This window comes from Chlorocebus sabaeus, chromosome 6 (assembly GCF_047675955.1).
Source record: "Chlorocebus sabaeus isolate Y175 chromosome 6, mChlSab1.0.hap1, whole genome shotgun sequence".
NCBI classification, from domain to species: Eukaryota; Metazoa; Chordata; class Mammalia; order Primates; family Cercopithecidae; genus Chlorocebus; species Chlorocebus sabaeus.
Genome location: NC_132909.1, coordinates 10,378,752 through 10,406,131, shown reverse-complemented (window position 1 = coordinate 10,406,131; position 27,380 = coordinate 10,378,752). Strand labels below are relative to the sequence as shown.

The following is a 27,380-nucleotide window of genomic DNA, read 5'->3' as shown; positions in this document are numbered from 1 at the left end:
GTCTCAGCTGGGCCAAACCAGCCCAGCAGCCTTTCCCCGTCACCTGTGTAGCGATAGTCAGCGAGCAGGTGTGTCGGTGGCTTGTGGGGCCCTCGGAGCAGGAGAGTCTCCAGGGCGACCTGGAACAAGAGGAACGGCAGGCTGCCCAGGACCAGGTGGGGGAAGAGGACCATCGGCATCCTCCCATTCATCTGAAAAACACTTGTGGCTGTCCCTAAAGTCACTGCCTGTCCCAGGGTTATTCAAAGTAGCCCTGGGTGGGCCACCAGCCTGTAACTGTCTGGGGGCACATCAACTATGACACCAGGCACACCACCGAATGCAGCTGAAGTTATTTTTTCACAGCAAGTCTATCTTGATGAAGGAGACTGTGTGTAGATTTATTCTGGCACAAGCTCCTTAGGGAATGGCACTTTGAGGAATATGACCCTTGTCTAGGTCCCCATTTTTATTTTCTTCATAGCACTAGTCAATAGCTAACAATTGAAAACATTTTATTTTATTTTTAAAGACGAGGTTTCACTATGTTGTCCAGGCTGAGCTCCAATTCCTGGGCTCCTTCAGTCTCTGCCTCCCAAGTAGCCAGGAATACAGGTGGGTACCACTGTACTCAGCTAGCTAACAATTTTCCTTTTATTGGGACAGAGTCTTGCTCTGTCACCCAGGCTGGAGTGCAGTGGCATGATCTTGGCTTACTGTAGCCTCCACCTCCCAGTTCAAGCGATTCTCCTGCCTCAGCCTCCCAAGTAGTTGGGACTACAGGCATCTGCCATCACTCCCTGCTAATTTTTTTTTTCTGTATTTTTAGTAGGGACGGGATTTTACCATGTTAGCCAGGCTGGTCTCGAACTCACGACCTCAGGTGATCCGCCTGCCTTAGCCTCCCAAAGTGCTGGGATTACAGGTGTGAGCCATGTGCCCAGCCTAGCTAACAATTTTTAAAAGTAAATTTCCTTTTGACTTTCCTAAAATGTAATCCCCCTGAAGGCAGGGATTTTATGTCGATCACTAGTGTAAGCCATCATTGCAGGGTTTGCATAATTTGTGAGGCCCATTGCAAAATGAAGATGCAGGGCTCCTTGTTTAAAAAGCACTAAGAATTTCTGTTTGTTTTTTTTTCTTTTTTGAGATGGAGTCTCACTTTGTTGCCCAGGCTGGAGTGCAGTGGTGCAATCTTGGCTCACTGCAACCTCCACCTCCCAGGTTCAAGCAATTCTTCTGCCTCAGCTTCCCAAGTAGCTGGGATTACAGGCGCCCACCACCGTGCCTGGCTAATTTTTGTATTTTTAGTAGAGATGGGGTTTTACCATGTTGTCCAGGCTGGTCTCGAACTCCTGAGCTCAGGTGATCCACCCATCTCGGCCTCCCAAAGTGCTGGGATTACAGGCGTGAGCCACCGCGCCTGGCCAAGAATTTCAAGACAGAGACAGCAGAGCATTAAACCAAGCATAGAGTCCCTCAGCTGGCCCTGGCCCCAGTGCCTACAGTACAGGCAACCAGCAGGTACCCAATAAATATGTACTGCCACTGTGCTGAGGACCTGCTATATGCCAGACACTGCCTCTCAGCTTGGTGAAAAGCAAGACCACGGCATGACTCTTAGATCCCGAACACAGGCAATATGGCTCTTCCTCTCCCGCTCCTCACAGTAAGACTTTTAATTTACTTTCTAACACCCAGAATTGTGAGGCGGACAGTCCTTGGAGTAGGTAGAGGCATTTATGTTGCATCAGAGGTTTGTATATATGAGTTTTCAATTGAAAGCTAAAACTCAAGGAATGAAGTAGATGAATGCAGGGCCTCAGCTGGGTCTTCGGGGCTTCCTTTCTCCAGTGCCCCCTGAGATCTCAGAGGAAACACTGTGCATGGTTGTTACCCCAGACAATTAGCTACGAATTGGGCCCATGTCTTAGCATTCCCCTACAGTCTGTGCACAAGGACCACTGCAATCTCAAAGCCGCTGTGGAGAAGGATGGGCGGCCTTCTTCCAGCTTCCATCCGCTCTGAACCCCGAAGCAGACACATGTCACATGCACCTAGAACCCTGGGTCCCAGGAAAGCAGGTAGCGTCCCCTTGCTGTGCCTCACCTGAACGTTGCCCTGAGCCTCGTGCAGGCAGTGCAGAGCGAGCTCCAGGTTGGTGCCCCCTCCTGGCATCACGCTGGAGCATGCCACGTTGCAGAGCTCAGTCACTGTTTCCAAGAAGGACATGAGGAAGAGGAGGCACACAGGAGTCATCAGCTGCTAGGGAGGAACCCTTCCCAAGAGACAGCAGAGAGGGGTGCCTTCCCCTTCTCTCTCCTGCATCTCAGGGAGGGACAAGGAGGAAGAGGAGAACCCTGTCCCCAGCACCCGCTCTGGATGGCCTGACCAGCCACCATATGACAAAAGAGGTAGGGAAGGGAGAATGCAGCAGGGAAGAAGCAACACTGGCCAAGGGCCAGCTCCCTCCCACGCCCAGGGCACACTGCTTCTTGGATCCAGTGGTCAGGAGTTCGAGACCCAGGAGGAAAAACACCCTGGAAATGGAGGGGAAAGAAGGACCCTTAGGAATTTAGCCCCAAAGCCTCAGCCACCTCTATCCTGTGTCTCTGGGTTGATCATCATATCTCCCCATGGCTTCCAGACCAGAGAAGCTACATGCTCGTCAGTTCCAGCCAGGGATCTTTCCTGAAGTTCTGGGATCTCTGCCTGAAACCGGCTTCCTATATTGATATGTCTGAAACGAGGCCACACACACAGATAAGGGAGACGTACAAACATGACTGAGATGGGAAGTGAAATGGAGACGCTGTGTGCCCTGCTCTTGGGCTACAGCCTGCTCTGTGGAAACCCTCTGCTGTCTCAGGTGCATCAGGTACATGCTGTCCCTGACAGACGCACACAGGCAGTTCAGAAACTTCTGCAGGGACACTTCCTCCCTTCCTCTGTTTTCCTTCATTGTCACATTTCTCTCTCAGGGTCAAGGCAGTGGAGGTACAAGCTGACACCCGGCATGTGTCTATGTCCACACCACAGCCATCCAGCCACATCCCTCAGGCACACTGGAGTCCCACTCTGTGCCGTCAACAATTCTACCTGGAACCCTAAGGGTTCTAGGTGTATATATATATATATATATATATATATATATAAACAATTTCTAGAAGGAATAATTTTGGGGGATCTTCCTACATATACTTGGAAAAATCGACCGCTTCATGCCTAGGGAGCCTATGTGAGTAAATCTGAACCCCCACCATGGGAAGAAGGAATGCTTGGGAAAAGTGACACTAGAACTCAAGGTGGGGTAAAAGCAGCTTCACTGGGAAGGACCCAACTTACGGCTCAATGCTGATCTTGGTGTCATCCTTCACCACACAGATGCCAAAAGACCCATCCACTTGATCTAGAAAACAGAGAGTGAAAAGGCTCAAACAGACAGACAGCAGGTAACCCACAGGGTCCTCTGCCTGCCTGTGTGGATGCAGCTGAAAGCAGGCTCTTGAAGATCTAGCGGGTTGGCCGGGCGCGATGGCTCACGCCCATAATCCCAGCACTTTGGGAGGCTGAGGTGGGTGGATCACGAGGTCAGGAGATTGAGACCATCCTGGCTAACACACAGTGAAACCCCGTCTCTACTAAAAATACAAAAAAATTAGCCGGGCATGGTGGCGGGCACCTGTAGTCCCAGCTACTCGGGAGGCTGAGACAGGAGAATGGTGTGAACCCAGGAGGCGGAGCTTGTGGTGAACCAAGATGGCACCACTGCACTCCAGCCTGGGTGACAGAGCGAGACTCCATCTCAAAAAAAAAAAAAAATCCCATGGGAGAGGGCAGCACTTCAGAAAAGGTAGAGGAAGGAACTCAGCAAACAAATTAACTCATAACAAGTATACGTATATATAAAAACAGCACACTAAAGTCTCTGGAAATTGTCCTAAGGTCATTCAGCACTTGGAGAAATAATATTTAAAAAAATCAACTAGACTGGGTGCAGTGGGTCATGCCTGTAATCCCAGCACTTTGGGACACTGAGGTGGGCGGATCACTTGAGGTCAGGAGTTCAAGACTAGCCTAGCTAACATGGCAAACCCCATCTCTACTAAGAATACAAAAACTAGCTGGACATGGTGGCAGGTGCCTGTAATCCCAGCTACTTGGGAGGCCAAGGCAGGAAAATCACTTGAAGCTGGGAGGCGGAGATTGCAGTGAGCCGAGATTGCACCACTGTGCTCCAGTCTGGGTAACAGAGTGAGATTCCATCTCAAAAAAATAAAAAATAATCAACTGAATATTGCTAAGAACAAGAGGCTGTTGCATCTGAGCTGTGACCTGATCCCTTACCCAGCCAGCTCCCAGCTCCAAGGGTTCTACTCCAGGTAGGTGCAGCCCAGACAGGGTCTGCCTCTACTGTCAGATCCCATGCTTAAAGAATTAAAGGAAGGTATAATGACAAGTTTTCATCATAGACGGAATATCATTAAGAGACAGAAATTATTAAAAAGAGAGAACCAAATGGGAATTCTGGGGTTAGAAAGTAAAATATTGGCAAGTGAAGCTGTTGAGGAAAAAAAATAACCAAAATGAGGCTCAATAGGTTTGAGTCGACAGGAAGAAAATAATCTGTAAACTTGAAGACAGATCAAGAGAGACTATGGAATCTGAAGAACAAAGAGAAAAAGAATAAAGAGAAATAGAGCCTCAGAGAAATGTGGGATACCATTAAGTACAGCAACTACATGTAACAAGAGTACCAGATGGAAAGGAGAAAGAGACAGAAAGAAATATCTAAAGAAACAGGCCTGGCGTGGTAGCTCACAAATGTAATCCCAGCACTTTGGGAGGCTGAGGCGGGTGGATCACCTGATGTCAGGAGTTCAAGACCAGCCTGGCCAACATAAGAAAACCCCGTCTCTACTAAAAATACAAAAATTAGCCTGGTGGTGGTGCACCCCTGTAATCCCAGCTACTCAGGAGGCTGAAGTGGGAGGCTAACTTGGGAGTTAGAGGCTGCAGTGAGCCAAGATCAGGCTACTGCACTCCAGCCCGGGCAGCAGAGAAAGACTCTGTCTCAAAAAAAAAAAAACCCTCCAAATCACCCCCCAAAAACAAAAAAAAAAACAAAACTTAAAAGCTACAGTAATCAAAAGTTGAAAGCTACAGTAATCAAGACAGTGTGATACTGGCATAAGGATAAGTATACAGATCAATGCAATAGAATTGAACACCCAGAAAAAAACCCACGTTTGTAGTCAATTGATTTCTAACACTGAATTGTGCTGAGTCAATTCAATGGGAAATCTTCAAAAAATGCTGCTGGAAGAACTGGATATACACATGCAAAAAAATGAATTTGGACCTTTACCTCATGTAATATATATATATACACGTTATCTTAAAATTGATTACAGACCTAAATCTAAGAGTTAAAATTACAAAACTCTTTTTTTTTTTTCCCCTGTTGCCCAGGCTGGAGTGCAGTGGTGCCACCTTTGCTCACTGCATAACATAAATCCACACAAAAACCTGTACATAGGGCTGGGTGTGGTGGCTCAGGCCTATAATCCCAGTAGTTTGGAAAGTCAGTGCAGGAGGATTGTTTCACCCCAGAGATTTTTTTTTTTTTTTTGAGACGGAGTCTCGCTCTGTCGCCCAGGCTGGAGTGCAGTGGCCGGATCTTGGCTCACTGCAAGCTCTGCCTCCTGGGTTTATGCCATTCTCCTGCCTCAGCCTCCCGAGTAGCTGGGACTACAGGCGACCGCCACCTCGCCCGGCTAGTTTTTTTGTATTTTTTTAGTACAGACGGGGTTTCACCGTGTTAGCCAGGATAGTCTCCATCTCCTGACCTCGTGATCTGCCCGTCTTGGCCTCCCAAAGTGCTGGGATTACAGGCTTAAGCCACCGAGCCCAGCCTTTTTTTTTTTTTTGAGACCAAGTTTCACTCTTTTGCCCAGGCTGAAGTGAAATGACACGGTCTCGGCTCACTGCATCCTCTGCTGCCGAGACCAGCTCGGTCCGGGAGACCCTAACCCAGCGGCGCTAGATGAATTAAAGACACACACAGAAATATAGAGGTGTGGAGAGGGAAATCAGGGGTCTCACAGCCTTCAGAGCTGAGAGCCCTGAACAGAGATTTACCCATATATTTATTGACAGCAAGCCAGTGATAAGCATTGTTTCTATGGATTATAGATTAACTAAAAGTATTCCTTACTGGAAACAAAGGGATGGGCCGAAATAAAGGGATGGGTCTGGCTAGTTATCTGCTGTAGGTGCATGTCCTTAAGGCACAGATCACTCATGCTATTGTTTGTGGTTTAAGAACGCCTTTAAGCGGTTTTCCGCCCTGGGTGGGCCAGGTGTTCCTTGCCCTCTTTCCGGTAAACCCACAACCTTCCAGCGTGGGCATCAGGCCATCATGAACATGTCACAGTGCTGCAGAGATTTTGTTTATAGCCAGTTTTGGGGTCAGTTTATGGCCAGATTTTTGGGGGCCTGTTCCCAACATTCCGCCCTGAGTTCAAGCGATTCTCCTGCCTCCCGAGTAGCCGGGATTATAGGCACCCGCCACCATGTTCGGCTAATTTTTATATTTTCAGTAGAGATGAGGTTTCACCATGTTGGCCAGCCTGGTCTCAAACTCCTAATCTTAGGTGATCCACCCACCCCAGCCTCCCGAAATGCTAGGAGTATAGGCATGAGCCACCATACCTGGCCCACCCCAGAGTTTGAGACCGGTCTGGGCAACATGGCAAGACCCCCCTCCCTACATAAAAACAATTACAAAAAATTAGCCGGGCACAGGGGCACACGCCTGTAGGCCCACCTACTCTGGAGGCCGAAGCAGAAGGATCAGTTGAGCCCAGGAGGTTGAAGCTGCAGTGAGCTGTGATCACACCACTGCACTCCAGCCTGGGTGACAGAGTGAGGCCCTGTCTCCCAAAAAACCCCAAAAAATTTCTACACGAATGTTTATGGCAGCATTATTCATAATAGTCCAAAGTGGAAACAACCCAAATGTCCATCAACTGATGAATAAATAAAATGGGGCCCATCTGTACAAGGGAAAAATGTTCAGCCATAAAAAGGAATTGAGCACTGATATGCACTACAATATGAAGGGACTCTGAAAACATGCCAAGTGAAATAAACTAGACACAAAAGGCTGCATATTGTATGATTCTACTTACATGAAATGTCCCAAATAGGCAAATCCAAAGAGAGAAGGCAGATGAGTGGGTGCCTAGGCTGGGGGAAGAAGGGACTGTGGGGATATGGGTGGAGTCACTGCTAATGAGCTCCGGCTTCTTCTTTTTTTTTTTTTTTTTTTTTTTTTGAGACGGAGTCTGGCTCTGTCGCCCAGGCTGGAGTGCAGTGGCTGGATCTCAGCTCACTGCAAGCTCCGCCTCCCGGGTTTACGCCATTCTCCTGCCTCAGCCTCCGGAGTAGCTGGGACTACAGGCACCCGCCACCTCGCCCGGCTAGTTTTTTTTTTTTTTGTATTTTTAGTAGAGACGGGGTTTCACCGTGTTCGCCAGGATGGTCTTGATCTCCTGACCTCGTGATCCGCCCGTCTCGGCCTCCCAAAGTGCTGGGATTACAGGCTTGAGCCACCGCGCCCGGCCATGCTCCGGCTTCTTCTGAGGATGCGAAGCGTGCTCTAAAATTAGACTCTGTGATGGGTGCACGGCCTTGTGAATATCCTAAAAAACACTGCATACTCTAAATGGGTGATTTGCATGGCATGTGTAGTATAGCTCAATAAAGCTGTTAGGAAAATTACATAGGCCAGGCCAGGCCAGGCGCAGTGGCTCACGCCTGTAATCCCAGCACTTTGGGAGGCTGAGGAGGGTAGATTACTGGAGGTCAGGAGTTCGAGACCAGCCTGGTAACATGGTGAAACCCCATCTCTACTAAAAATACAAAAATTACCCAGGCATGATGGCACATGCCTGTAGTCCCAGCTACTTGGGAGGCTGAGGCAGGAATTGCTTGAACCTGGGAGTTGGAGGTTGCAGTGAGCCAAGATTGCACCACTGCACTCTAGCCTGGGTGACAGAGTGATACTCTGTCTCAAAAAAAAAAAAAAAAAAAAAGGAAATGACACAGGCTAGACAGGGTGGCTCACACATTTAATGCTAGTACTTTGGGAGGTCAAGGCAACAAAATCACATGAGTCTGGGAACTCAAGACCAGCCTGGACAGCATAGCAAGACCCCATCTCTATGGAAGCTAAAACATTGGCCAGGTGTGGTGATGTGCATCTGTAGTCCCAACTATTTGGGAGTCTGAGGCTGAAGGATCGCTTGAGACCAGGAGATCGAGGCTGCAGTGAGCTGTGATTGAGCCACTGCACTCCAGCCTGGGTGACAGAGCAAGACCCTGCCTCAAAAAAGAAAATGATAATGACACAGAAGCTCAGGAGGAAGCATGGTAAGATAAATGGCCTCTATGTTTTCTTTCGGGCTGTAAAATTCTATGCACTAGAAGGCACTTAGCTTAGTGCTGGGGCACATCTGAATAGCAAAGGAACCCTCAGACTAGGTACACCCAGGCAGGAGACAATCACTGAACCCAATGCTACAAGGGAGAGTGGCCATGATCTGAAGGCGATCCACCCTAGGATCACAGAGTGAGTGCCCCAGCCTCACTCACTCACCGAGCATGGAGCTGATGAGCTGGTCAGGGCTGGCCTGAGTGGATGTGGAACAGAGGGTGTTGAAGTACACTCCAGAGCCCTCCCGGATGGGACTGAGCATTGGGGGTGGTGTGTAGGGGGAGCACTGGAATAAGCCCTTCAGGAGGCGGTCCACCAGGAACATGGGTGACCGCAGGCGACTCTGGTGGCATCCTGCAGGGCCGGGCTCCCCAGCCGTGGAGGGTGGAGGAGGGATGAACAGCCCCTTGGGTGGGGGCCGCTTCTTCCGCTTTCTCTGCTGGCTGCTCTCCTTGCTGTCTCGCTCCTCCCCGTCTTTCTCTTGTTCCTGAAGAAGTTTAGAACCACAGGTGGTCACCTGAAGCCGCCTACTGCACCACTCCATCTCCAGGATGGAAAGAAAGCAGGAAAAAGAGACTGGCCAGAGATAGGAAACTAGGACATGTACGCCCAGCGAAGGAGGCTGGCCACACCTGGGCCACACCTGAGGTATGGAGCCTGGTGATGATACGGCTGCAGCCTTCTACTGCACCCACTGCCCCAGGAGAGCCCCTGACTCTGTGTGAGAATGGCCTCAATCATTAAGACGACTGGCCCTTAAAAAGAGAGAGATCCCCAGAGATACAGTGTGACAGTGACAAGAAAGAAATGCAGCTCCACCCAAATGACAAGCACCCAAAAGACCCAGCCACTGACTCAGGGGACCTTCAGGTCCATGGACTCTGTCCTGGAGTCCAGCAGGAGCTTCTCCAGTAGGGGGTCCTCCAGTACAGGCTGCAGAGACAAGCCCTACGAGACTGATCACTCGTAACTCACCACGCTCTCTCTCGCCTCCACAAAATCTCCTCTCCGCTCTGCCAGCCCTGCTCCTCCCTCATCCTCCAGGTCTCAGCTCCCATACCTCCTCCAGGAAGCCCTCCCTTACCTCCTCAGGCTGGGTAGGAGCCCCCTTCAGAACTCCCTGGGCTCCCTCTGCTCCCAGCTCTGCCCACTCTGGGTTGTCACTGTCTGGGGACAGGCCTGTCTCCTCCACTGGACTGGGAGCCCCAGGAGGCAGGGCCCAGGCTACTGTGGTCACCTCTGTGTCCCCAGCACCACCCAGCACAGGGGCCGGCACAGAGGGGCTCAGTCAATGCTGAATGACTGAACTAACATGCAAACCAGTTTCTTTCAGATCATGATTTTTTTTTTTTTTTGAGACAGAGTCTCACTCTGTTACCCAGGTTAGAGTGCAGTGGCGTGATCTCAGCTTACTGCAACCTCTGCTTCCCTGGTTCAAGTGATTCTCAGGCCTCAGCCTCCCGAGTAGCTGGGTTTACAGGAGCCTGCCACTATGCCCAGCTAATTTTTTTGTATTTTTAGTAGAGACGGGGTTTCACCATGTTGCCCAGGCTGGTCTCGAATTTCTGAGCTCAGGCAATCCACCCGCCTCAGCCTCCCAAAGTGCTGGGATTACAGGCTTGAGCCACCACGCCCAGACTGGAGTCAAAGATTTTCTGTGGTATCTGGTTTGGGTTTTTCCTACGGCTTCCCCCAGCAGCTGGGGGCAGTGGCAGGAAGTAGGCAGACCGACAAGCACCCACCATGGCCATGCTCCCTACGTGTCGGGTCACTGGAACCACGGGGATCGAATGGGGGACCACCAAAGGGGCTGCAGCTGTGGAGTCCAAGGGCTTCTTGGCTCCTGGGGGACTATGCCTGTCCCCTTCTGGCCTCAGCACCTGTCTTAGCGGCTTGAAAAACTCTGTGCCAAACACCTAAACACAGAAGAGAAGAGATGGCTCTTTAAGAGATAAGGTAGGTGGGGAAAGAAAGAGCTGCTTCAGCAAAAAAAGCTGTCAAAGAAAACAGCAGTGAGTCTGTGGCACGGACTGAGCTGCAGAGCTGCTGCAGCCCATAGCGACAGCCTGCCCCTGGAGAGCCACACAGCCCAACTCCAGTCCCCAACCCAGAATGACGTCCCCATCCTGAGATAAGTGACACCAGTCTCGTTTACTCCCCACAGGCCTGCCAGAAACCCAGTAACCACAAAGCCACTGGTCGTCCCCCTTCACCTGCGGTTCCTGCTTCCCTCGAGGTGACGGCCACTGGTCGCTGTGAAAACACATGTGGCTGCTCAGTCCTTTCTCCGTATAAAACATCTGGCTGCAGTTCTTGCAGATGAAAGTGCTCCTGGGCTCCGTCCAGTCTGTGGAACCGCCATTTTGCTGGTTACTGTAGGTAGACATGGCAGGAAAGAAGGGTGGGAGATTGAGACTCCATCCTTGATCACTGATTCTTTGGTTTTTTTTATCTTTTTTGTCTATAACTCCAATCCACTGACTACTCTTTTTTTTTTTTTTTTTTTGGAGATGGAGTCTCACTCTGTTGCCCAGGCTGGAGTGCAGTGGCACTATCTCGGCTCACTGTAACCTCTGCTTCTTGGGTTCAAGTGATTTTTGTGCCTCAGCCTCCCAAGTAGCTAAGATTACAGGTGTGTGCCACTATACATGGCTAATTTTTGTATTTCTAGTAGAGACAGAGTTTCACCATGTTGGCCAGGCTGGTCTCAAATTACTGACCTCAAATGATCCCCCTTCCTCGGTCTCCTGAAGTGCTGGGATTACAGGCATGAGCCACCGTGCCCAGCCTGACTACTCTTGATAAACCCTAAAAAATGGAGGCTGTACCCTAATCCCATTAGGACTGAAAGCATCCTCCCCACTCACTCGTCCAGGACCAGCACAGGAAGGCCAGAGGACTCCTGTCGGGGTGCATGCAGGATTGGGGGCTTCTTAACTTACCCTCCGCCTGCCACGTTCTCTTCCTTCACTGGATGGGGGAGCCTGTAGATGTTTCCACCCTGAAGATGAAAATGCATCTGAACCAACACATCCAAAATGAAGAGGCAAGAAGAGCTCAAATTACAGACTTTCAGAAGAAAACATAGGAGTAAATCTTCATGACCTTGGATTAGACAGTAGTTTCTTAGATAAGACACCAAAGCAAAACAGACAAATTAGACTTCATCAAAATGTAAAACTTTTAGCCAGGCATGGTGGCTCATGCCTGTGATCCCAGGACTTTGGGAGGCCGAGGTGGGAGGATTGCTTCAGCCCAGGAGTTTAGGACCAGCCTGGGCAACATGGCAAAACCCCATCTTTACAAAAAATACAACAATTGGCCTGGCATACTGGCGTGGGCCTGAGGTCCCAGCAACTCAGTTCAAGGTTGCAGTGAGCCATGATCACACAACTTCACTCCACCCTGAGTGACAGAGTGAGACCCTGTCTCAAAAAAAATAAAAATAAAAATAAAAACTTTTGTCCTGCTGGGCACGGTGGCTCACATCTGTAATTCCAGCACTTTGGGAGGCCGAGACGGGCGGATCATGAGGTCAGGAGATCGAGACTATCCTGGCTAACACAGTGAAACCCCGTCTCTACTAAAAATACAAAAATTAGCCAGGCAAGGTGGCGGGCGCCTGTAGTCCCAGCTACACGGGAAGCTGAGGCAGGAGAATGGAGTGAACCCGGGAGGCGGAGCTTGCAGTGAGTGGAGATCGTGCCACCACACTCCAGCCTGGGCGACAGAGCGAGACTCCGTCTCAAAAAAAAAAAAAAAAAAAACAAACTTTTGTCCTGCAAATGGTAACATAAATAAGGTGAAAAGACACACCACAAATGAGAGAATATTTGCAAGTCATGTGTCAGATAAGGGTCTTGCATCCAGAATACATAGAGAACTCAAAAAATAGTAATTTGATTTTAAAAAATAAGCAAAGGACCTAAACAGACATTTCTTCTAGAAAGATACACAGATGGCCAATAAGCACATAGAAAGGAGTGCAACATCAGCAGTCATGGGGAAATACAAATCAAAACTACAATGAGATACTGCTTCACACCCACCAGGGTAGTTATAATTTGAACAAACCACAGACAATAACAAGTGTTGGTGAGGATGTGGAGAATGTGGAGCCCTTATATACTGTGGGTGGGAAGAGGAAACAAGCAAAACAGCCTAGTAGTTCCTCAGACCTGAAACAGGGAGCTGCTGTACCACCTGGCAATTCTACTCCTAGAACATAAATCCCCATAAAAATTTGTACATGGATGAATATTCACAGCAGCACTATATTCAAAATAGCCAAAAAGTGGAAACAACCCAAATGTCCATCCACTGACGAACAGACAAATGAAATGTGGCCTTATCCATCCAACAGAGGATCACTCAGTCATGGAAAGGAATGCAGCTCTGCCATTTGCCACCCCACAGATGAGCCTGGAAAACGTCACGCTGAGTGAAGGAAACCAGACACGAAAGCCACAGAGTGCATGATTCCACTCACGTGCAATGTCCAGAACAGACACATCCACAGAGACAGAAAGGACACTCGTGGCTGCCAGGCGCTGGGGGGAGTGTGAGATTGTGGGTGACAACTAAGAAATGTGGGGTTCCTTTTGGGGAGATGAAACTGTTCTGGCAGAGTGGGGATGGTTGCACAATCTTGTGAATATACTACAAATTACCCAATGCTGCGCTTTAAAATGGTGTATTCAGGCCGGGCACCGTGACGCAAGCCTGTAATCCCAGCACTTTCGGAGGCCGAGGCAAGCAGATCACCTGAGGTCAGGAGTTCAAGACCAGCCTAGCCAACAGAGTGACACCCCAGCTCTACTAAAAATACAAAAATTAGCTGGGCATGGTGGTATGTGCCTGTAATCCCAGCTACTTGGAAGGCCCAGGCAGGAGAATTGCTCGAACTTGGGAGGCAGAGGTTGCAGTGAGCCAAGACTGCACCACTATACTCCAGCCTGGGCAACAGAGTGAGACTCTGTCTCAAAAATAAATTTGGCCGGGCACAGTGGCTCACGCCTATAATCTCAGCACTTTGGGAGGCCGAGGTGGGTGGACCACGAGGTCAGGAGCTCAAGGCCAGACTGGCCAAATGGTGAAACCTCATCTCTACTAAAAATAAAAAATTAGCCAGGCGTGGTGGCACATGCCTGTAATCCCAGTTACTCGGAGGCTGAGGCAGATAACTGCTTGAACCCAGGAGGCAGAGGCTGTGGTGAGCCGAGATAGCACCACTGCATTCCAGCCTGGGCGACAGAGTAAGACTCCATCATAAATAAATAAATAAAATAAATTTTAAAAATAAAATAAAGTGGTGGATTTGGCTGGGCATGGTGGTTCATGCCTGTAATCCCAACACTTTAGGAGGCTGAGACTATCGCTCGAGCCCAGGGGTTCAAGACCAGGCTGGGCAACATAGCAAGACCCCACCATCTCTAAAAAATATATAAAAAATAAAATGGTGCATTATATGGCACCTGAATAATAATGCTGTTAATAAAACAAAAATGAGGTAGCTGTGGTATGATGGGAAGCTACTCATCCTCCTGAGTAGCTAGGACCACAGGTGTGCACCAGACCCAGCTAATTTTTTAAAATTTTGGTAGAGACGGGGTTTCGCCATGTTGCCCAGGTTGGACCTGGAGTCTGGAGACCTGGACTCCAAGCACAATGTCTGGAGGAACCAGTGAATAATTGTCAATGTGCTGAAGTATGGGGGCACGATACAGGTGCCCACTTGTGCTCATGGAAACCATGGGTCACAATCAGAAAACACAAGGCCATTTCAAGCAGGAATCTTTAAAGGAAAGAGGGCATCTACCTTCATATCCTCTGACGATTCTAAAAAGGTAAATCCAAAGGCAAACAAGATTTAAAAAAAAAAAAAAAAGGCTTAGTGAGGTAACAGAGTTTTGAACAACTCTGCAATATCCTCATGTTGATCTTTTTTGTGTTTTTGAGACACGGTGTCGCTCTGTCACCCAGGCTAGAGTGCAGTGGCACAATCTCAGCTCACTGAAACCTCCACCTCCCAGGTTCAAGCGATTCTCCCACCTTAGCCTCCCGAGTAGCTGGGACCACAGGTGTGCACCACCACACCCAGCTAATTTTTTTAAAATTTTGGTAAGACAGGGTTTTGCCATGTTGCCTAGGCTGATCTCGAATTCCTGAGCTCAAGCAGTTTCCCCACTTCGGCCTCCCATCCCAAAGGGCTGGGATTACAGGCCTAAGCCACCTCACCTGGCCTCATTTTGGTCTTTTTTTTTTTTCAGTGGGGAAAACCACAAACTTTGGGAACCTGAATTCCTTCCTTTGTAAAACTGCATCTAGGGATTCCCTGAAATGAAATAAAATGCCTGGACAACTAACAAATGCAAAGGAAACTCACTCCACTCTGGTCAGGCCACGTGAGAGAGAGCTGGTACCTGGATTCTGCTGAATATTGTCAGCTTGGACTTGGAGGGATCTGCGGGGGGCCCGGCCGATGAGAAGGAGGCCATGGCTACCTGGCTCGGGGAAGCCGCACAGCACATATCCATCTTCGCCTTTTCTTTCCGGAAGCCGGAGAATCGCGGGGCCCTGGGGTTGCCCAAGAGCCGGTAGCCTCCACCCCGGGAGCAGGGTGGGACTTTTTCACCTTTAGTGGTCCCTGAAACCGCGCCATTCTCGGCTGGGGCCTGCTTCCCGGGCAGCGAGGCTCCCGGCAGCTCCTCCCCACCTAACTGGGTCTGCCGTTGGCCTGTGGAGGGGAAGATGTCCCCCAGGTCCAAGGTCCCTTTAGAGGATCGCAACTGCTTGGCCAGAGAAGAGATGTCTGGATTCCTGGAAGGGTCCAGAGACGGCGCTGCAAGGGGCGTTGGAACCGCGGCCACTTTCAGTCCCCCCTTTGCGTCTCGTCTCGTGCTGCCGGGGGAGGCCTCTCTGGCAACCCCGGGTGTGGTTTTTCTCCTGCGGGCTGGGGAGCCCCCTGCCTCGGGGTTTCCAGGGCCAGCATTGAGAGAGTCCACAGCAGGAGCCAGTGGCGGAAGCTGCTGCGGCCATGGCCCCTGCAGCGGCCTCAGGGCGGCCGGCTTGCCCTCAGGCGCGGGGAGCTGGGAGGAGGCTGCGGACACCTGGGCGTGGGAGAAGATCCGCTGCGACTTGGTGATCATCTGGAACACCTGCATCTGTTCGTGGCTCACAAGAGGCTCCTGCGACTTGAGGAAGAGCTGGCGGAAGAACGGCGAGGCATCCGCAGGGAGCCCCCCAGACTTCTGGGCCTCCTGGAGGCCAGGCTCCCCGGGATTCTGGCACAGGAAGGAGTCGCAGTCGAGCTTGCCCTTCCTGGGGGCGCAGGGGTCATCTTCTCCGCTGGCCGACCTGGGGTCGCTCAGGGCCTCCCCGGGGGCCCTGAGGAGCGCGGGAGGGAAGGGCAGCGCGTCCTCCAGGCCGCCCCCGGGGCCGGGCGGGGACTCCTCCGAGGGGGCGGCGCTGCTGGGTCCTGGGCCAGACTCGGAGCTCTCCCGCGATGGCACGGCCGGGGGCTTGTGGACAACAAACATGTTGTTTCCTTTGCTTTTGGGGCAGCCCGGCAGGTTCCGGAGCCACTGGAAGCTGTGGCTCGATGGCTGGGAACTGGCAGGGACCGTCTGGCCTCGGAAGAGAGACAGGCAGGCGGGCACGGAGCCGCCCTCGGGCCAGCCCTCCGCAGTGGACCGGGCCTGGAGCAGCGCGGGATCTGGCTCAGGCGCTGGCGGGTCGGAGGCGCCATTCTCGGCGGCCCTGGAATTAGGGACTGTGAACACGTCAGTGGCCGACTCTTTCTGTGAGAGACGAGGCTCCTCGGGAAGCTCGGTGTCCAGCGCTGCTGGGGCCGCAGCGGGACCGGCTGGGGTGCAGGAGGAGGACCCCGATGAGGCGGGGCAGGGACAGGCCGTGTTCCTCCCTTCGCTGTCTGAAGCCCCTGCTGGGGCCGGGCCAGGAGAAGGGGTCTTCTGGTGGACGATGCTGCTCACGATGCGGCGCAGGAGGTCCCGGTGGGGCAGGAGGGAGCCGGGGGACCTGGCCTCCGGGGGCACCAGAGACCGCAGGCTGCTAGAGGGAGGCTGGCCGGCCGACTCGTGGGCGTGGGGGGAGTCCCCGCAGGCCTCTTCCTCCGGGGGGGCTTCCTTCAGGATGCACAGGCCGTGCTGGACTTCGTAGTGCCGGCGCAGAGACCGGTAGTCGCAGTAGCTCTTGCTGCAGCCCTGCTCGATGCACACGAAGGGCTTTGTCTTCTGGTGGGTGAGCATGTGCCCGGTCCTGGAGCCACAGACACAAGCAGGGGCGTCACTGGGGCACCTGGGACCGGGCTTTCTGCTGTAGGACCCTGGCGGCCCCAAAGAGTCTGTGGTACAGTTGCACCACAATTCAGAAATTGTACTCAGCCCCCACGAGGAAAGACCACCCAGCAAACCCTGCTTTGGTCAACGCCATCAGGCAGGGGAGTTCCTCTCCCTCACCTTTAAGCAAACCCCTTACAGAAAAGTAAAAACTCCAGCGGGGCACAGTGGCTCATGCCTGTAACTCCAGCACTTTGGGAGGCCGAGGTGGGTGGTGGATCACTACTTGAGGTCAGGAGTTTAAGACCAGCCTGGCCAACATGGTAAAACCCGTCTCTACTAAAAATACAAAAAATTAGCTGGGTGTGGTGGCACATGCCTGTAATCCCAGCTACTGGGGAGGCTGAAGCAAGAGAATCACTTGTACTCAGGAGGTGAAGTTTGCAGTGAGCCGAGATCGCACCACTGGCACTCCAGCCTGGGCGGCAGAGTAAGACTCTATCTCAATAAATAAATAAATAAAAATTTAAAAAAGAAAAATAAATCCACTGAGGCCAGATCAGACTTCTCCAGAGTGGGTTCCCAAGGAACACACAGATCTCCAGAGTTGCTCCTCAAGGACTTTGGCACAGCTGATAAATAAGTTTTGAAAAAACACCATTCACTCCTTGGAGGTTCACAATGCACAGTAGCAAATTTAATTAATTAATTTTTTGTTTTTGAGGCGGAGTCTTGCTCTGTCACCCAGGCTGGAGTGCAATGGCATGATCTCAGCTCACTGCAACTCTGTCCCCCAGGTTCCAGCAATTCTTGTGCCTCAGGCTCCAAGTAGCTGGGACTACAGGTGTGTGCCACCACGCCCAGCTAATTTTTGTATTTTTAGTAGAGACGGGGTTTTGCCTTGTTGGCCAAGCTGGTGTCGAACTCCTGACCTCAAGTGATCTGCCCGCCTCGGCCTCCCAAAGTGCTGAGATTACAGGCGTGAGCCACTGCGCCCGGTGCACAGTAGCAAATTTAAAAGCCACACACAGAGAGACCTGTTTAACTTTCAGTGTCTCTCAAACTTATTTGCCCAGAGTACTGTTTTTGTTTTGTTTTCAAAAAGCCCCTATTAGCATTCCTGAGAACCAGAATTCTGCAGAATAGACTGGAGGAGATGCTAACTTGGGTATGATCCTTCCTTTAACAAAGGAATCTGTGCCTTACCATAGGAGACCCCTAAGAAGATGCTACCTGGAACCCCGCACAGCAAAGAAGCCAATTTACATAGGCCCAATCCATAGAAACATTATAGAGCCAACCAACCAAATGTGCCTATAGTTTCTGCAAACAGAAATGCATGTAAAATATGTATCGCATCACACCTACCTCTGCATTAACACATTATAAATATAAGCAGAGGAGTACATCACCCTCTGGGCCCCCAACAGCCCTGCTCTGGACAGTCCTAGTCGATGTGGACTAAATCATAAAGTCTTTCCCCAAAGGCTCACCCTCGGCCTCTGTCTGAGGGAAGCAACAGAGGGAATCAGGAGACTAAGTTCTACTCCCAGCTGTTACCAACTTGTGACATGAGCAAATCGGCTCCTTTTCCTGGGGTAGGTGTGGGTGAGAGGTAAGATGAAAGATGGATTAGTCAAAGCCCCTTGTGAAAGGGAGGAGCACAGTAAGAATGCAAGGTACTTTCATCTCCCACTTGCAGGTCTCCTGGTTTGAAAAATGTCTTTCCTTCCCCCACAGGCAAGACAAGCTTATTTCCAAGACATTAAGCGGTGGGTCACACCTGTAATCCCAGCACTTTCAGGAAGCTGAGTCACACAGATCACTTGAGGCCAGGAGTTCTAGACTCCTGGCCAATATGGAGAAACCCTGTCTCTACTAAAAATACAAAAATTAGCCAGGCATGGTAGTGCATGCCTGTAGTCCCAGCTACTCAAGAGGATGCGGCAGGAAAATCACTTGAACCCAGGAGGCAGAGGCTGCAGTGAGCTGAGATCACACCACACCACTGCACTCCAGCCTGAGTGACAGAACAAGACTGTCTAAAAAAAAAAAAAGGATATTTGCTCCTGACACTTTTTAAGTTAAAAGGAACAGAATGAGTTTTTTAAAAAAGAAAAAAGCAAACAAAAAAAAAAACAACAACAACAAAAAAGAAAAACAAGGCTAGGGCCAGGCGCAGTCGCTCATGCTTGTAAACTCAGCATTTTGGGAAGCTGAGGTGGGTGGATCACAAGGTCAGGAGTTTCAGACCAGCCTGGCCAATATAGTGAAACCTCATCTCTACTAAAAATACAAAAATTAGCTGGGCAGGGTGGCGAGCACCTGTAGTCACAGCTGCTCGGGAGGCTGAGGCAGGAGAATCACTTGAACCCGGGAGGTAAAGGTTGCAGTGAGCTGAGATGAAGCCACTGCACTCCAACCTGGGTGACAGAGCAACACTCCGTCTCAAAAAAAAAAAAGGGAAAAAAGAAAAGAAAAACAAGGGTTAATGCTCCATTGCCATGTTCTAGAAGCAGGTGTCTCATCTTTCATGTCCTGTGCTATATCAACACACAGAGAACGCTGATCCCCTTTCCTCAGACACCTACCAGAGAGTAAGGACATAGCTCTATAAAGTTAGCCCAACTCTTCCCATAACATAATTGACTCAGGAGCCAGTTGTTAGGTGTTTTTAACCCACAAGGGGCCCGTCTGCAAACAGAAGCAGTGGCTTCCCCACAGGTATTAATTTAGGGACTGGAACAGCACCCACTCTCTTCCCTGCGCTCTGATGGTGTGAGAAGAACAGAGTGGGTGGGGTGTGGTGGCTCACACCTGTAATCCCAGCACTTTGGGAGGCTGAGGCAGGAGGATCACTTGAGGTCAGGAGTTCAAGACCAGCCTGGCCAACATGGTGAAACCCTGTCTCTACTAAAAATAATACAAAAATTAGCCAGGCATGGTGGCAGGAGCCTGTAATCCCAGCTACTCAGGAGGCTGAGGCAGAAGAATCACTTGAACCCAGGAGGTGGAGGTTGCAGTGAGCTGAGATCATGCCACTGCACTTCAGCCTGGATGACAGACAAAAAAAAAAAAAAAAAAAGAGAATGGAGTGACTGTGGCTGTGGCTGAGCAGAAGTTATACACATCTGGAAAACCCAACAGAGGATGAGACAGGTTGATCTGGGAGGACAGGAAGAAGACCCAGGAACACGTCCCCACCCCCAGCCCCTGAACAGACGTTTTTCTGACCAGACTCCTACATACAGGTGGTCCTGGCGCTTAAAGGCCTTGCTGCAGATTTTGCAGACGTGCTTCCTTTCCTGGCTGTGCGTCAGGTAGTGCTTGCTCAGAGAACTGGCGCTGCTGAAAACCTTCCCGCACAGGCTGCAGTCCAGAAGTGGGTTTTGAGGGGAACTGTGCTGCCGCTTTCCTTTCCTGGCACTCCCCGAGGTGGCCCTTCCTCCTTCGTCAGCCTCTTTAGCCTTAAGCACACCTAGCCCCAGGTCTACACAGAGGGAGAAAGCACAGGTTATACACAGCCAAGGAAACCAAGCAAAAAGCGCGGCTAAGGCACTCCACACCTCTTAGAGCCATGGTGGCCTTGTAAGTGCCGCACAGGAACTCTTGCTCCACACAAAGTAAACAAGGTTCAGGAGCAGGTGAGGGGAACAGAAGCCCTGCAGGACAGCACCCGGACTCGGTGCCACGCGTGGAGGGACGACTGCAGGCTGAAGCCCTTCCAGAGCAGTGTGACCGCAATGGGCTGGGCTTTACGACCACACCATCACCAGGTACTCTTGGAAGGGCAATTAGAAATAAATTATCCAAAACCTTGGAAAAGTGGAAATCCTTGCACATACCCAATTCTGTTTTTGGGGTTTTCACATAAGGAAATAAATGTAGCTTTGTACAAAGATCTAGCTGCAAGGGAGTAAACTGTCATATTGCTTTTCCTGGTGAAATTTTATAAACAACCTAATATCTGGGTTGGGCATGGTAGTTCACACCTGTAATCCCAGCACTTTGAGAGGCCGAGGCAGGTGGATCATTTGACATCAGGAGTTCAGGACGAGCCTGGCGAACAAGGTGAAACCCTGTCTCTACCAAAAATACAAAAATTAGCTGGGCATGGTGGTGTGTGCCTGTAATCCCAGCTATCTGGGAGGCTGAGGCACGAGAACTGCTTGAACCCAGGAGGCAGAAGCTGCAGTAAGCTGAGATTGCACCACTGCACTCCAGCCTGGGCGACACAGTGGGACTCTAAGCAAAAAAAAAGAAAGAAAGAAAGAAAGAGAATCAGATGGACTAGCAGGATTATGAGCTGGTTTTATTTTCCTCTTTTTGTATAGGTAAATTGTTTACATTTTATGTATCCCTTGGATAAAATGATAAAATATATAGTTATGAATCACATAGCCCAAGGAATAGCTAAAGGAACTGGGAATATTCAGTTTGGAGAGGGCAGATATCCTCAAATATCTGAAGGGCCAGTGTACACAGGAGATGGCAGACTGCTTCTATCTTGCTCCAAGGGACAGAGCTAGGCTTGGTGAATGAAAATTAAGGGGAAGCTGACCTCACACCACTGGAAACATAGGGCCATGGATGCAAGGACTTAGCCTCGCTCACTGCTGTGTTCTCAGGTGCTAGAGTTCCCATTTTGGCACCCATAGGCACTCAATAACTGTATATTAGATGAAGGAATAATAAAAGATTTTTCCACTTTTAGATTGATCTGAAAGGTGCATTAGATTGCCCTTTTTTTTTTTTTTTTTTTTTTTGGGACTGAGTCTTACTCTGTTGCCCAGGCTGAAGTGCAGTGGTGCAATCTCGGCTCACTGCAACCTCTGCCTCCCAGGTTCAAGCCTCAGCCTCCTCAGTAGCTGGGACTACAGATACCCACCATCATGCCCAACTAACTTTTGTATTTTCAGTAGAGATGGGGTTTTACCATGTTGGCCAGGCTGGTCACGAACTTCTGGCCTCAGGTGATCCACCCACCTCGGCCTCCCAAAGTGCTGGGATTACAGGTATGAGCCACCGAGCCCGGCCTGCCTTTTAAATTTCTTATTTCTTATTATTTTCTTAATAGAGATGGGGGTCTCAATATGTTGTCCAGGCTAGAGTGCAGGGGTTATTCACAGACGCAATCATAGCTCACTGCAGCCTTGAACTCCTGGGCGTGACCAGTCCTTCTGACTCAGCCTCCCAAGCAGGTGAGACTACAGGTGCACACCACCATGCCTAGCTAATTTTTAATTTTATTTCTTGAGACAGGGTTTTATTCTGTCACCCAGGCTGGAGTACAATGGTGTGATCACAGCTTATTGCAGTCTCTAAGTCCTGGGCTCACGTGATCCTCCCACCTCAGCCTCCTGAGCAGCTGGGACTATACGGGCCACCACCACTGCCAGCTAATTTTTAAATTGTTATTTGTTGTAGAGACAGGGTCTCACTATGTTGCCCAGGTTGGTCTCAATCTCCTGGACTCACGCAATCCTCCTGACTTGCCTCCCAAAGTGCTGGGATTACAGGCGTGAACCATACATAGCACCTGGCTTAAACTGCCTTATGAGTTGGCAAGTTTGTTTGTTTGTTTGTTTGTTTATTGAGATGGAGCCTCATTCTGTTGCCCAGGCTGGAGTGCAATGGTGCCATCTTGGCTCACTGCAACCTCTGCCTCCCGGGTTCAAGTGATTCTCCTGCCTCAGCCTCCTGAGTAGCTGGGATTATAGACGCCTGCCACCATGCCAGGCTAATTCTTGTATTTTTAGTAGAGACGGGGTTTTGCCATGTTGGCCAGGCTGGTCTGAAACTTCTCGCCTCAAGCAATCATCCCACCTCAGCCTCCCAAAGTGCTGAGACAAAGTGTGTGAGCTACTGCACTTAGCCAAGGGTTGGAAAGTTTAGAAATAATCGTTTATCAGGGATGCTATGGAGATGGGACCCAAGAATTCAATGGGCCAGGGCATGGGAAAAGCAGGAGGCTGCTCTAAAGGATCCAAACGTGCAAATTCTCTGTGGCTCATGAGATGCAGTGTGACAGACACAACAGAAGTGAAACTGGGCTGGGAGTCTTGAGGCCTAGACTATCCTCCCAATCCTGCCTATGGCCATTTGTCATGGAACTTGCTTGGCCTTCATCTTTGTCCTCTGAGCAATTACTATAATGAGTAGTCAAATAACTCCAACAGTTCAAACAAGGAAAAACCGGGATCCCTCAGGCAAAAGTCCTTAGCCCTCTTCAGTCACTTTAAAATGCCTATTAAAGCAACTATTAAACTAGAAAACAAAACATTTCTAAAAATTGGCAAGGAGGCTGGGCACGGTAGCTTATGCCTGTAATCTCAGCACTTTGGGAGGCTGAGGAGGGTGGATCATGAGGTCAGGCGTTCGAGACCAGTCTGGCCAAGATGGTGAAACCCCATGTCTACTAAAAATACAAAAATTACCCAGGCACGGTGGCGGGCGCCTGTAATCCCAGCTACTCGGGAGACTGAGGCAGGAGAATCGCTTGAACCCAGGAGGCAGAGGTTGCAGTGAGCCAAGATTGCGCCACTGCACTCTAACCTGGTGACAAAGCAAGACTCCGTCTCAAAAAATAAGTAAATTAATTACTTAACTAATTAATAAAATAAAATAAATTTTTAAAAAATTGGCTAGGATGCTGAAAACCAGGCAAATAGAGGCACTAGCCTGGGAAGTCACTTCATCTTCTTAGAAAACAGTGTTATAAGGGCTCTACAGTTTTTTAACATTTATTTATTTGTTGAGACAGAGTCTCACTCTGTTGCCCAGCCTGAAGTACAGTGGCTCAGCTCACTGTAACCTCCACCTCCCAGATTCAAGCAATTCTCCTGCCTCAGCCTCCTGAGTAGCTGGGATTACAGGCGCCCACCACCATGCCAGGTTAATTCTTTTTTTTTTTTGAGACAGAGTCTTGCTCTGTCGCCCAGGCTGGAGTGCAGTGGTGCGATCTCCGCTCACTGCAAGCTCCGCCTCCCGGGTTCACGCCATTCTCCTGCCTCAGCCTCCCGAGTAGCTGGGACTACAGGTGCCCGCTGCCACGCCCAGCTAATTTTTTGTATTTTTAGTAGAGACGGGGTTTCACCGTGTTAGCCAGGACAGTCTCGATCTCCTGACCTTGTGATCCACCCGCCTCAGCCTCCCAAAGAGCTGGGATTACAGACGTGAGCCACCACGCCTGGCCTTTTTTTTTTTTTTTTTTTTTGAGACGGAGTCTTGCTCTTTCACCAGGCTGGAGTGCAGTCGTGCGATCTGCCCGCCTCAGCCTCCCAAAGTGCTAGGATTATAGGCATGAGCCACCATGTGTGGCCAGAGCTATAAAATTATTTAATGCTCCGTCTGGGTAAACTGACTTTGAGGAAAATATTCAAAGAACTAATCCAAAAGAAAACTCAACATGTACAAAGTTGTTCACAGAAACACTTTAACAGTCCAAACAGCAAGAATATGGTCTAACAGTCCAATGGAATAGCTATTTCAGTGACCCTCAGTATGAAGGTCTACCTTCAATATGAAAGCAAATACACAAACTCTTACACCTTAAATGAAATTACATACTTAATATTATCTCTGCAAGACTATGTATGTCTGTCTTCACCTATGTGTTTAAAAATTTACAAGTGAGGTCAGGCATGGTGGCTCACACCTGTAGTCCCAAGCACTTTGGGAGGCCAAAGGTGGGCAGACTGCTTGAGCTCAGGACTTCGAGACCAGACTGGGAAACATAGTAAAACCCCTTCTCTACTAAAAATACAAAAGTTAGCTGGGCATGGTGGCACACACTTGTAATCCCTGCTACTCAGGAGGCTGAGGCAGGAGAATCACTTGAACCTAGGAGGCAGAGGTTGCAATGAGCCGAGATTGTGCCATTGCACTCCAGTCTGGGCGACAGAGAGAGACTCCGTCTCAAAAAAAAAAAAACAACCAACAATGAATATCTCTCCAGTGCTTTAAGGTCTATGAATTGTGTTTATAATAGTTCCTTCTTTCGTTTCACTCTGGGGGGAGGCAGAGAGGATGTTATTGTCCACCCGCTTTATGGATAAAGACACTGGGGTCTAAGGTGGTCTGACAACCAAAGATCAGAAGGGACAGGACCCCAGTTCATTCTAAAAATGTGAAATCAGCCTCTAGGGTGTGGTAATGGGAAGGAAAGTCTTTAGTAAATGCTAACATCTGCCCACACACTACACAAAAGATAAGGATATCCCCAAACACCTAAGTTTCTGAACATTATTCCCTAGAATGAGTGTTCTGTTTCCTTTACTAAAGAATTGGGGGCCGAGAGTGGTGGCTCATGCCTGTAATCACACAACTTTGGGAGGCCGAGGTGGGAGGATCAGTTGAGGTCAGGAGTTCAAGACCAGCCTGGCCAATATGATGAAACCCCATCTCTACTAAAAATACAAAAATTAGCCGGACATGGTGGTGGGTGCCTGTAATCCCAGCTAGTTGGGAGGCTGAGGCAGGAGAATCACTTGAACCCGGAAGCCAGAGGTTACAGTGAGCTAAGATCGTACCACTATACTCTGCCTAAAACAAACAAACAAACAAATAATAATTGGGGAAAAGTTCCCAAGTAGGAAAAAGGGGGACTGTTCCCTAAGTCACCTGTAGGAGGGAAAAATTTTCTTAACCAATCCATGCAGAATCAGTCCCTAGCTGGCCACAGAAACTGTCGAACATCCTGCAGGGCCTTTCTACCCAGGTGACAGCCTCACCTTGTAAGGATGCCTGAGACTCCGAATCTGCATACTCCTCCAGCAGCTTCACAGAATCACTGTCCTTCCCCGAGTACAGGGACAGGGTGTCTAAGTTGTCCTCCAGCACCTCGCCGGATATGTCAGGTGTTGGGAGGTTGGGGTCTGGGTCCAAACCACTCAGGCCAGCATAGAGCAGGTCTCGTGTGTTGGGACCCAGATCCCGGTTGAGGGTGTCACTGCAGTTGAGCCCTTGGCTCTCTGAAAATGAAGGGAGGTGCATTTCTGACGGGAGGGCACCCTCGTCTCCAAGGCTGTACTGGTCCATGGCTCTCCACTGACAGGTCTTGGCCAAGAGCTACTCTCCGGATAAGCAGAACCATGTAAGGAGACAGTGAGAGAGCCCTTGATGGCAACTAATTCCTGAAAATGAAGCAGGAAGAAGAATGAAGGTTATTAGGTGGCAAAACAGCATTGTGGGCAGAGCACAGACTTGCAATTCAAGCAGACCTCAATCTGGGTCTGTTCTCTGCCCCATAACAGTCATGTGGCTTTGGGCAAGTCACTTAAGCTCCACAAGCCCCAGGTGCCTCATCTGTAAACTGGGTGTAAGAGGAGTACCTCCTTCACAAGGTTGTTGTGAGGAATAAGTAAAAGTACTTCCAGCAACATGGTGGACTGAACTGACCTCTTCCTCCAGCTATAAACATATACATGTATAACAAAAGATAATTTTTTAACACATAGCCTCCGTCAAAAGACAGGAAAAATCCCAAGTGCCAGCAGCAACAAGAAAACTCAATGCTGGAAGTGTAAGCTCACGCAGGCCCCAGGGGAAAATCAGAATCAGATACAGGGCCTAGAGCCATTTGTCCAATATGGTGGCCACTAGCTCCATGTGGCTATGAAGTACTTTTCATTTTTTACTGATATCAAATGAAAAATGGATAATACATTTTTTTAAGATATGGGGTCTCACTATGGTGCCCAGGCTTGTCTTGAACTCCTGGGCTCATGTGATCCTCCCACCTTGGCCTCCCAAAGTGCTAGGATTACAGGCGTGAACCAACACACATGGCCCTGTGAAGCACTTGAAATGTGATTGGCCTGAATTGAGACAGGCTGTGAGTACAAAATATAACCTGGATTTGGAAAACTTAGTACCAAAAAAATGTCAATTTAATAAGTTTCTACACAGATTAAATGTGGAATGATAATATTTTTTCTTTTTTTTTTTGAGATGGAGTCTCATTCTGTTGCCCAGGCTGGAGTGCAGTGGCAGGATCTCAGCTCACTGCAACCTCCACCTCCCAGGTTCAAGTGATTCTCCTGCCTTAGCATCCCGAGTAGCTGGGACTGACTACAGGCGCACGCCACCACACCCGGATAATTTTTGTATTTTTAGTAGAGATGGGGTTTCACCGTGATTCCCAGGCTGGTCTCAAACTCCTGACCTCAGGTGATCCACCTGCCTTGGCCTCCCAAAGTGGTGGGATTACAGGTGTGAGCCACTGCGCCCAGCCTGCAATGATAATATTTTCTATATAATGGGCTAAATGCAACATGTTATTAAAGTTAATTTCATCTGCTTATCTTTATAACGTGGCTTCTAGGAAATTTAGATTATATATGGCTCATATTCTGTATTATCGAATGCTGCCCTGGAGGCTGGGACCTGGGATGATAACAGACATGTGGGAGAAGGAAACAGGGCCTTGAGTTCCCAGGCAATGGAGGCCTGGTGCCCTGGAAGAGCTGAACCATCCACAGGACAACTAAATAAATGAAAAGAAAAGCTTCACACAAGCCTAGAAAAGTACCCCCAAGAACTAGAAAAAAATAGCACAGTGAGAGATGACAAAGCCGAGCATTCTACGAGTCTACAAAAGAATG

The 27,380-nt window shown here is 49.7% G+C and overlaps 1 protein-coding gene across 9 annotated transcripts in view; it reads right to left on the bottom strand.

The window, feature by feature from the left end:
* Positions 1–27,380, bottom strand: part of ZNF541 (zinc finger protein 541) — a 53,445-nt gene that overhangs the window by 9,176 nt on the left and 16,889 nt on the right. For 4 of the 9 annotated variants that reach the window (XM_073016247.1, XM_037991897.2, XM_073016246.1 and 1 more), the window contains 11 exons: positions 25,509–25,910; positions 20,026–20,266; positions 14,902–16,756; positions 11,422–11,480; positions 10,693–10,852; positions 10,222–10,395; positions 8,642–8,966; positions 3,325–3,388; positions 2,577–2,719; positions 2,089–2,192; positions 44–119 (listed from right to left, as the gene is read on the bottom strand). In XM_073016247.1, the coding sequence (XP_072872348.1) occupies positions 44–119; positions 2,089–2,192; positions 2,577–2,719; positions 3,325–3,388; positions 8,642–8,966; positions 10,222–10,395; positions 10,693–10,852; positions 11,422–11,480; positions 14,902–16,756; positions 20,026–20,266; positions 25,509–25,815 (3,508 nt within the window). In that variant the 5' untranslated portion in view covers positions 25,816–25,910. The other 5 variants (XM_037991898.2, XM_037991900.2, XM_037991899.2 and 2 more) reach the window with 4 other exon arrangements.